At 39.5% G+C, this 11,703-nt stretch overlaps 1 protein-coding gene across 3 annotated transcripts in view; it reads right to left on the bottom strand.

The window, feature by feature from the left end:
- Positions 1-493: 493 nt before the first annotated feature.
- The window catches only part of LOC141076097 (uncharacterized), a 63,038-nt gene continuing 51,828 nt past the window's right edge, over positions 494-11,703 (bottom strand). For 2 of the 3 annotated variants that reach the window (XM_073563384.1, XM_073563385.1), the window contains exons 5-8: positions 5,915-6,023; positions 5,287-5,375; positions 4,200-4,664; positions 494-1,032 (exon numbers count right to left, since the gene is read on the bottom strand). In XM_073563384.1, the coding sequence (XP_073419485.1) occupies positions 694-1,032; positions 4,200-4,664; positions 5,287-5,375; positions 5,915-6,023 (1,002 nt within the window). In that variant the 3' untranslated portion in view covers positions 494-693. The remainder of the gene's footprint in view (positions 1,033-4,199; positions 4,665-5,286; positions 5,376-5,914; positions 6,024-11,703) is intronic. The other variant, XM_073563386.1, reaches the window with a different exon arrangement.

Raw genomic sequence — 11,703 nt, 5'->3', positions numbered from 1 at the left:
AGACTGTGGCCGCCTTCTCCCAGGAAAGTTAATGGTTATGACTCTTAATGAGAACGCTGGTGAAAACCACACCTTCCCATTGGAAATAACAATGGGTACACCGTAACTGTCCACACATGCATTAAAGGGTTATTCCCATCTCAGCCTTTCACGTCTGACAGGAATATAAGTCTGTCCAGGCTCAGACCTAAGGAGATGGAACTACGGAAACAGCCTGAAGCAGACGAGCTGTTCTGTTACTGCAACTCCCACTAAAATGAATGGCAGTTACGGAAAGAGAGGAGCACAGCAGGATCTCCAGAAAAGTGGATCAAAAGAATAACTAAATACAAATTCTATCAGCTCTGAATGTCAAATTATGTGATAGTCGATGTATGTATTTTCAGTGGGGTTCCCACTCCAGCCATTGACTAGAGGATTTTTATACTGGAGACTGCAGGGATAACGGATGGGAGGCAATGGAAGTTTACCCTATGAAGTAACACTACAAACAACCAATATCAGCAGTATATTTTGTATACAGCCTTCACATACTATGTACATAAGGCATATAGAAAACAAATATTGAACTTGTGAGTGGAGTTACCCTTTAAACAGGATGAGGAGCCCCAAATATTTTAGATGGGTGCAGAGTCACAGCTTTTCCTGGCCATTTGGTGAGGATAGGGTTGAGAGAAACTGGGAGGAAGGAGGTCAGCTCATTGCGTTGGATGAGTAGTAGTGAATGGGGTAATCGGCAATGTACGATTCTTCACTTAACTGGTTCAGCATGCCCTTGTATAAAACATCCATGACGAGGACCTCAGCGACAAGTCTTTGTTTTTCCTCCATCCTCCGTAATTTTGACGCAACTGTTACACCAAAGGCGTCATACTCGTCATTGTTTTTAGAGAGAATTGCTGCAGCTTGGGAAAGCAGCTCATTGCTCAGGTCATCATCATTGTACAGTTTTCCTTTCTTTCTCTTCCTTATAAATGGCATATCCTCCTGTGGGTCGTAGTCCACGTCCTCAGATTGGCTGTTACTGGTTACCTGAAAGTCACACGTTTGAGTGTCAAAACCCTATTGCATGCTTTTCATAATAAAATCACTATTACAGTATTATGGCGGTCCCTTCTGGATTGTGATCATAAGGACTAAAGGACGAGATCGGTTTACTACTTCCACAGTACTGTGCCATGCACTATACCATCCCTGCACCTTCTTAGTTGTCCCCATTGTCTTCACAGCCTAGTACCAGATTATGGACAGATCATTGCACTGAATAACGCCATAGACTCGGCAAACCCAGTTCCTTCAAATATGTATCCCGAGTAACACTATATCCTGCATTTTTAAGGACCAACAACTGAATACAAATGGAATGGCCACTGTCCCTCCCAAGATCAACATAGTTCTGATATACTACTGGTCTGGTGCATGATTCCTAAAGTGCCATACTGCTTACCCTACACCCACTTTATAAAGTGCATTCTCACCTAATTATTTTGAAGCAGGACTATAACAGAGGTGACCAGGTGGTGAGAAAGCCAAACCAATGAAGACCACGGATATGGCCATTCTAGTGGAGAAGAGTGCAAACGCTAATGGCACTTATATACATGCAACTCCCAATGGGGCCAATTTTAGACATTTTTTATTGCTATCTTTTTTTCGCACCTTCTAGGAGACATAACTTTTTATTTTCCCATCAACATACAGTAAATTCAGAATTTTGTAAGAAAATAAAAATTGGTTTGTGTGATCCTTTTCAGAGCTGTGTTTCTAGCTATTTTATTTCATTTTGTGGGGGAGGTGTGGTTAATGGAAAAAATGATTTCATTTTTTTCTTTGTGGAATTTTATATTTTAAGTTTTATATTTTAAATGGTGAGACTTTTGTGGATGTGGCAGTGCTACTTTTTTTTTGTTTTGGGAAATGTTTTTTTTCTTTTTAAATGACCCCTTTTTTACTTTATAGTCCCCAAGTACACTTTATCCTGTGCTTGTACTGTATACTACGTTCACTACATATTGCTGTATGTGGTGAAACTAATGATTTATCTGAGCTTCACAAAAGTGAGTTGGTGGCCTTCAGTACCTTGGCTGCTCACTGGCACCTTGAGATTGTGTAGCAAGGAGGGGTTGGGATGGGCAATGAAATTATGCCACGTAACCCCTTTACCCCCTTAAGGCCCCTTTACATTTAGCGATGCACCAGCGATCCCGACCACGATACGACCCGGTCAGGATCGCTGGTGCATCGCTAAATGGTCACTAGTGAGCTGCCACACAGGCAGATCTCACAGCGATGTAGCGACGCAGCAGCGATCGTTACTTACCTTTCAGACGCGGCGATCCTGACGTCCTCCTGCCCGCGTCCACGAGTCGCTCGTTGGCGCCAGCAGGAAGCGCCCGACGAGAAATGGAGCTGCATGATCAGCGACAGACAGCGGGGGAGCCGGTCGGAGGCAAGTATCACACATAGCGATATCGCTAGCAATATTGCTGCTGCATCACAAAATCGGTGACGCTTTAGCGATATTGCTAGCCATATCGCTATGTGGTAAAGCCCCCTTTAGTTTTTTCCAGTTTTGCATTTTAATTTTTTGCTCCCCTTCTTCCCAGAGCCATAACTTTATTTTTCTGTCATTTTGGCCATGTGAGGGCTTGTTTTTTCAATGCTAAAACTGACCTGCCATTATGATTTTCCAAGTCATTATGGGTTCTTAGACACCAAACACGTATACGTTCTTTTTTGTATACAAGTGGCGAAAAAAAAAATCCAAAGTTTGTAAAATAAAATAAAAGGTCGTTAATGTCCGAGACCGGTAGCATCTTCATTTTTCATGATCTGGGGGCTGGGTGAGATCATATTTTTTGAGCGCCGAGCTGACCTTTTTGGTGTAGATGCGATCTTTTGATTGCCTTTTATTGCATTTTAATACAATGTTGCAGTGACCAATAAAACGTAATTCTAGCGTTTTGATTTTCTACGTTACACCATTTACTGATCAGATCAATTGTTTTTATATATTGAAAAATCAGGCAATTCTAAACACGGCAATACCAAATATGTGTATCTTTTATTTTTTTAATTGTTTTATTTTAAATGGCGCAAAAGGGGTGTGATTTGAATGTTTATTTTTAAAAAAATATATTTTTAAAAACTTTTTTTTTTTTTTTTTACTTTTCACGGTCTTTAATAGTCTTCATTGGAGACTAAAAGCTGCATTCATCCAATTGCTTATTCTACACACAGCAGGGCTGACGTGCCGAATAATCTGAGGGCTCATTGTCGGAGCATCAAAGCGAGGGAGGCGACCTTGGATGTACCTATGCGTCCAAGGTTGTAAAGGGGTTAAATGCCATTGTCAAAGGTTGACATTTAAATGGTTTATAATGAGAAGATTAGCCTGCACCTTAAGGTCCCATCACACACAGCGATCTCGCTAGCGAGATCGCGGATTTTGTGACACATCAGCGATCTCGCCAGCGAGATCGCTGTGTGTGACGGGGATCAGCGACCGGCCCCCCTGCCGGGTATCGCTGATCGTGCTCGAGCGGCCTGGGCCGTTTTTCGATCGCTGGTCTCCTGCTAGCCAGCACGCATCGCTGCATGTGGCAGCGAGAAACCAGCGATCAGCGACGCTAGTTCCTAATGTAAACGTCGGGTATCCAGGAGCCGCAGCTCCTAGATACCTGCTGTTTACCTTGGAAACCGGCATACACGCTGGTTTCCAAGGTAAACATCGGGTATCCAGGAGTCCCGCGGCTCCTAGATACCCGATGTTTACCTTTGAAACCAACGAGTATGCCGGTTTCCAAGGTAAACAGTGGGTATCCAGGAGTCCCGCGGCTCCTAGATACCCGATGTTTACCTTGGAAACCAGCGTGTACGCCCTTTTCCAAGGTAAACAGCGGGTATCCAGGAGTCCCGCGGCTCCTGCATACCCCACGTTTACATTAGAAACCAGCGTCGCTGGTCCTGATCGCTGGGGCTGTCTAGCGATGTCCCAGCGATCCCATCATGTTGGATCGTTGGTGGGATCGCTGGGACATCGTTATGTGTGACGGGGGCTTTACACAGCATGTGCACCAAACAATCAACAGTGCTGTTTTCTTTTCTCCAGCAAATAATGGGTAATAACAAACAACAATATACTGGTGATGAGATTGTAAAGCGGAAATAAAGGAGATCTAAAGCCTAACATGAAATACCTGAGAAACATTAGTAGAGTCCTCCAGGATCTCCATGGTCTCTTCCACTGGTTCATCTTCCTGGCGGTATTCCTGGGACTCTCCTGAATTGGATGATCCCTCTATTGGTGAATCCTGACCAATTGTGAACTTAAGCAGGTCAAAGTACCACAGACGGGGAACATACACATCATCAGCAGAGGTGGCTGTCTTCCTGGACACCTGTACTTTGTTGAATTCTTTCTTGAAGACTGTCCTCAAATTGGCAATTTTATGTTTAACAAACTGGATGTTGGCGCTTGGGCAGACAGACCGGCAGAGATTGACCATGCTCTCATAGGCCTTCAGTCTTTTCTGTTTATTGGAATAGTCAGAGATCTTCACGTTCCACAGGCACGGAAAGGACCGATACATGTCTATGAATTCTTTCAGGAACTGTGGATTCATGAGATATTCGGAATAAATTTTCTTTTTTGAGAGATCCATCTATTAAAAAAACATTTATCACTTCTGACATCATAATCCGCAATTAAATATAACTCCACCTAAAGGCTTTGACTTGCAGCCAATTTCCATTTTAATGCAGAGCTGCATCTACATTAAAAATGCACTAGGGTTTATTAAAAAAAAGAAAAAAGTAAGGTTTTCACAACCTCAAGTCTACTACTAGCGACTACCTTTTCTAAGGCCATGACCCCTAACAAAATAAGAATACCTTACTATTCAACCATTACATAAACCTACCACACAAAGGAGTAATAACGGGGTTCTACTATTGTACAACTCATTTTCCATATCTCTAATATGCCTAATAAAATAACAAAAAAAGCTTACTTACCTCCCTGACTGTCAGATGGAACTGTGAAGATGGTAGTTCATCAGTGGCCCCTGATTGACGGCAGTGCTCAGATGACAAACAATGACACAATATCGCCAGGGGGAGGGGGTAAAAGGTAAGAGCTGCACCAGTATCGGAGGTAAGTGTGCATTTTTCTTATCCCTTTAACCACACAGGGCATTCAATAGGAGCTGTCCAGTAGTAGACTTTTTTTTTTAAATACCATTCTACATTGTTTCTTGCTTGGAGATAGTTTATGAAATAACATACCTTATGAGCACCTGCACGACTGCTTTTAGCAGGCGACCACCATTTCTTGTAAGGATTTCGAAGGGAACTTCGCCTTGTGTTCAGATGTACTGAAACAGAGTTAATAAGGAAACAGAATGTCATACAGTGTGACACACGTGGCATGAAGTCTTGGATATTTTGTGACCAATCTCTGGTTACAGATTGCTCCGGTGGAATAATATGTGCATTACTTTTTTGTACTGTTTAGATCATGTTGTTCCAATCTTACGTGTGTTTCCAATTGGTGACTGAGGATTATATACATTGCTTGATGTCTAGTAACCAAGTGGCGTGTAAGCATTGCTTGTACTTGTGACTTCGTTGTATGAACATTGCTCGGTGGCATATAAACCATCAGTGCCCGATGAATGGGTGGCATATGCTCATGCTGGTAAACTTCTCCTGTATGTACTGATCTGCTTCTATGTCCTGACACATGAGTTTCCTAACAAACAAGCGGTTCCATGGCTTGCCTTCTCCATGATGAGCCACACATAAGCAACAGTCGTTATCAGTTATCAGATCCTTATATAATACACAGCGGCCTGCACAGAAACATGTTATTCATCAGAACATGGGAGTTGTGTCTACAGTGGTTATTACACACCAGGGCTGATGTCTGCAGGAATTTCCTCCTCCTTCACCCTCACACTTCTTATATTTTCTCTTTGAATCTCTGGACCAATATCAACTACCACAATATTCAGGTTTTCTTCCTAAATACACAAACAGAAAGCAGTATTATAGTAGCTATAGAGGCACATATAGGTGGCAGTATAGCACAAATTACATTATTGTGCACGGCAGCTTTACCATAGCATGTATATTCTTGTACAAAGTGGGTGATAAATTATTGAACAAATAAAGCAATAATATAGTAGTTATATTCTTGTACATACGGGGCAGTATTACAGTAGTTATATTCTTGTACATAGGGGCAGTATTATAGTAGCTATATTCTTCTACATATGGGGCAGTATTATAGTAGTTATATTCTTGTACATAGGGGCAGTATTATAGTAGTTATATTCTTGTACATATGGGGCAGTATTATAGTAGTTATATTCTTGTACATATGGGGCAGTATTATAGTAGTTATATTCTTGTACATATGGGGCAGTATTATAGTAGTTATATTCTTGTATATAGGGTTCAGTATTATAGCAGTTATATTCTTGTACATACGGGGCAGTATTACAGCAGTTATATTCTTGTACATATGGGCAGTATTATATTAGTTATATTCTTGTACATAGGGGCAGTATTATAGTAGTTATATTCTTGTACATAGGGGCAGTATTATAGTAGTTATATTCTTGTACATATGGGGCAGTATTATAGTAGTTATATTCTTGTACATATGGGGCAGTATTATAGTAGTTATATTCTTGTACATAGGGGCAGTATTATAGTAGTTATATTCTTGTACATATGGGGCAGTATTATAGTAGTTATATTCTTGTACATATGGGGCAGTATTATAGTAGTTATATTCTTGTATATAGGGTTCAGTATTATAGCAGTTATATTCTTGTACATACGGGGCAGTATTATAGTAGTTATATTCTTGTACATATGGGCAGTATTATATTAGTTATATTCTTGTACATGGGGCAGTATTATAGTAGTTATATTCTTGTATATAGGGATCAGTATTATAGCAGTTATATTCTTGTACATAGGGGCAGTATTATAGTAGTTATATTCTTGTACATGGGGGCAGTATTATAGTAGTTATATTCTTGTATATGGGGGCAGTATTATAGTAGCTATATTCTTCTACATAGGGGCATTATTATAGTAGTTATATTCTTGTACATAGGGGCAGTATTATAGTAGTTATATTCTTGTATATAGGGTTCAGTATTATAGTAGTTATATTCTTGTACATATGGGGCAGTATTACAGTAGTTATATTCTTGTACATATGGGCAGTATTATATTAGTTATATTCTTGTACATAGGGGCAGTATTATAGTAGTTATATTCTTGTACATATGGGGCAGTATTATAGTAGTTATATTCTTGTACATATGGGGCAGTATTATAGTAGTTATATTCTTGTATATAGGGTTCAGTATTATAGCAGTTATATTCTTGTACATACGGGGCAGTATTATAGTAGTTATATTCTTGTACATATGGGCAGTATTATATTAGTTATATTCTTGTACATAGGGGCAGTATTATAGTAGTTATATTCTTGTATATAGGGATCAGTATTATAGCAGTTATATTCTTGTACATAGGGGCAGTATTATAGTAGTTATATTCTTGTACATGGGGGCAGTATTATAGTAGTTATATTCTTGTACATGGGGGCAGTATTATAGTAGTTATATCCTTGTACATAGGGGGCAGTATTATAGTAGTTATATTCTTGTACATATGGGCAGTATTATATATTCTTGTACATACAGGACAGCATTATAGTAGTTATATTCTTGTACGTACATAGGGGCAGTATTATAGTAGTTATATTATTGTACATATGGGCAGCATTATAGTAGTTATATTCTTGTACATATGGGCAGTATTATATTAGTTATATTCTTGTACATACAGGGCAGTGTTATAGTAGTTATATTCTTGTACGTACATAGGGGCAGTATTACAGTAGTTATATTCTGGTATATAGGGATTAGTATTATAGCAGTTATATTCTTCTACATACGGGGCAGTATTATAGTAGTTATATTCTTGTACATAAGGACAGTATTATAGTAGTTATATTCTTGTACATATGGGCAGTATTATAGTAGTTATATTCTTGCACATAGGGGCAGTATTATAGTAATATTCTTGTACACAGTGAGCAGTGTTATAGTAGTTATATTCTTGTACATAGGGGCAGTATTATAGTAGTTATATTCTTGTACATGCAGTATTATAGTAGGTATATTCTTGTACATATGGGGCAGTATTATAGTAGTTATATTCTTGTATATAGGGTTCAGTATTATAGCAGTTATATTCTTGTACATACGGGGCAGTATTATAGTAGTTATATTCTTGTACATATGGGCAGTATTATAGTAGTTATATTCTTGTACATGGGGGCAGTATTATAGTAGTTATATTCTTGTACATGGGGGCAGTATTATAGTAGTTATATCCTTGTACATAGGGGGCAGTATTATAGTAGTTATATTCTTGTACATATGGGCAGTATTATATATTCTTGTACATACAGGACAGCATTATAGTAGTTATATTCTTGTACGTACATAGGGGCAGTATTATAGTAGTTATATTATTGTACATATGGGCAGCATTATAGTAGTTATATTCTTGTACATATGGGCAGTATTATATTAGTTATATTCTTGTACATACAGGGCAGTGTTATAGTAGTTATATTCTTGTACGTACATAGGGGCAGTATTACAGTAGTTATATTCTGGTATATAGGGATTAGTATTATAGCAGTTATATTCTTCTACATACGGGGCAGTATTATAGTAGTTATATTCTTGTACATAAGGACAGTATTATAGTAGTTATATTCTTGTACATATGGGCAGTATTATAGTAGTTATATTCTTGCACATAGGGGCAGTATTATAGTAATATTCTTGTACACAGTGAGCAGTGTTATAGTAGTTATATTCTTGTACATAGGGGCAGTATTATAGTAGTTATATTCTTGTACATGCAGTATTATAGTAGTTATATTCTTGTACATATGGGGCAGTATTATAGTAGTTATATTCTTGTATATAGGGTTCAGTATTATAGCAGTTATATTCTTGTACATACGGGGCAGTATTATAGTAGTTATATTCTTGTACATATGGGCAGTATTATATTAGTTATATTCTTGTACATGGGGCAGTATTATAGTAGTTATATTCTTGTATATAGGGATCAGTATTATAGCAGTTATATTCTTGTACATAGGGGCAGTATTATAGTAGTTATATTCTTGTACATGGGGGCAGTATTATAGTAGTTATATGCTTGTACATGGGGGCAGTATTATAGTAGCTATATTCTTCTACATAGGGGCATTATTATAGTAGTTATATTCTTGTACATAGGGGCAGTATTATAGTAGTTATATTCTTGTATATAGGGTTCAGTATTATAGTAGTTATATTCTTGTACATATGGGGCAGTATTACAGTAGTTATATTCTTGTACATATGGGCAGTATTATATTAGTTATATTCTTGTACATATGGGGCAGTATTATAGTAGTTATATTCTTGTACATATGGGGCAGTATTATAGTAGTTATATTCTTGTATATAGGGTTCAGTATTATAGCAGTTATATTCTTGTACATACGGGGCAGTATTATAGTAGTTATATTCTTGTACATATGGGCAGTATTATATTAGTTATATTCTTGTACATAGGGGCAGTATTATAGTAGTTATATTCTTGTATATAGGGATCAGTATTATAGCAGTTATATTCTTGTACATAGGGGCAGTATTATAGTAGTTATATTCTTGTACATGGGGGCAGTATTATAGTAGTTATATTCTTGTACATGGGGGCAGTATTATAGTAGTTATATTCTTGTACATGGGGGCAGTATTATAGTAGTTATATCCTTGTACATAGGGGGCAGTATTATAGTAGTTATATTCTTGTACATATGGGCAGTATTATATATTCTTGTACATACAGGACAGCATTATAGTAGTTATATTCTTGTACGTACATAGGGGCAGTATTATAGTAGTTATATTATTGTACATATGGGCAGCATTATAGTAGTTATATTCTTGTACATATGGGCAGTATTATATTAGTTATATTCTTGTACATACAGGGCAGTGTTATAGTAGTTATATTCTTGTACGTACATAGGGGCAGTATTACAGTAGTTATATTCTGGTATATAGGGATTAGTATTATAGCAGTTATATTCTTCTACATACGGGGCAGTATTATAGTAGTTATATTCTTGTACATAAGGACAGTATTATAGTAGTTATATTCTTGTACATATGGGCAGTATTATAGTAGTTATATTCTTGCACATAGGGGCAGTATTATAGTAATATTCTTGTACACAGTGAGCAGTGTTATAGTAGTTATATTCTTGTACATAGGGGCAGTATTATAGTAGTTATATTCTTGTACATGCAGTATTATAGTAGGTATATTCAAGTACAATAGAGCAGTATTATAGTAGTTATATTTTTGTACATAGAGGGCAGTATTATAATAGCCATTTACTTTTACACAGTGAGCAGTGTTATAGTAGTTGTATTCTTGTACAAAGAGGCCGTATTATAGTAGCTATATTCTTGTACAAAGGGGACAGTATTAGGTTGCGTTCACACGCTGCATTTTTCTCCTTCGTCTCATTGGGGGACACAGGTACTGTGGGTGTATGCTACTGCCACCTGGAAGCTGACACTAAGTGAACAAAAAAAGGTTAGCTCCTCCTCCGCCGCATACACCCTCGCCCCGGCTGTGGGCGGAAACCAGTTTTTTGCTTAGTGTCCCTTGGAGGCACACGCGTCTGGATCTCTCCAGACTGTTTTTTTTTTTTGTTTTTTTTTTACTGAAGATGAGACAGGGGCGACGGATCCTATTGAAAGGGTCCGATCTCCCCAAACCGAGCGAGCACTCGTTGAGTATTGTCTCCGCGTATCCTTTCCCGCGCCGAGGGACATATCTGTGACCTTTCCCCAGACGTCTATTTTTCTTTTTTGCGAAGATTAGACAGGGGCAACGCATCCTATTGAAAGGATCCAATTTCCCCAAACCATCAACGGGCGAGCACGTGCGAGTATCCCTCCACGTATCATTTCCCGCGACGTGGGACATTATGCCGGACTTAGCCCAGTCCACCCCTAGGTATTGAAACCATGGGCTTGCACAGAGGCACAAGACTAGTCTGTGCGGCCCCCACTGCCCCACCAACGCAAGACGGTGGTGATGCATGGCGGCGAACGGTCCCTCTCCTCGTCCTGCAAGGCGGACGGAGTTAGGGTGCCTGCACCGTCCAAAGAATTACCATCCCCTCTACCTGGTACGCTGGATCGCAGGTATGGAGGGCTGGGGAGGGCCCTGCGGCAGCGTTCTAGGGGAGGCTCCAGGCCATCAGGAAAATGAGACCGATTACGGGGGTAAGGCTGCAATCTGGCAGTTCTCCTTCCCCTTCCTCCCCCCTACCTTCCATGTTCGTCAGTCGGGGGCTGCGGATGCGGGGGACCGCCAGCGCCCAGGGAGCGGCTCATAAGGGTATTGGCAGGATCGCCAGGATAGTGGGGCCGCCAGTGCGGGGCGGGCAGGCAGTGAGAAATTTAGCCCGCGGCTTTCAGCGTGTCTGGGCCGCGGGTGGAAGTTCCGCCCCCTGGTGTGACGTCATATCCGGCGCCGCCCCCCGTGGCTAGGACGGGCGCCGAACAAATTGAGGCCCCGGCTTCAGTG

The sequence above is a fragment of the Dendrobates tinctorius genome, unplaced genomic scaffold, assembly GCF_039654945.1.
Source record: "Dendrobates tinctorius isolate UK_male_01 unplaced genomic scaffold, ASM3965494v1 ptg000387l, whole genome shotgun sequence".
NCBI classification, from domain to species: domain Eukaryota; kingdom Metazoa; phylum Chordata; class Amphibia; order Anura; family Dendrobatidae; genus Dendrobates; species Dendrobates tinctorius.
Note: the sequence above shows the minus strand (reverse complement) of the source record. Positions and strands in the feature narration are given on the sequence as shown.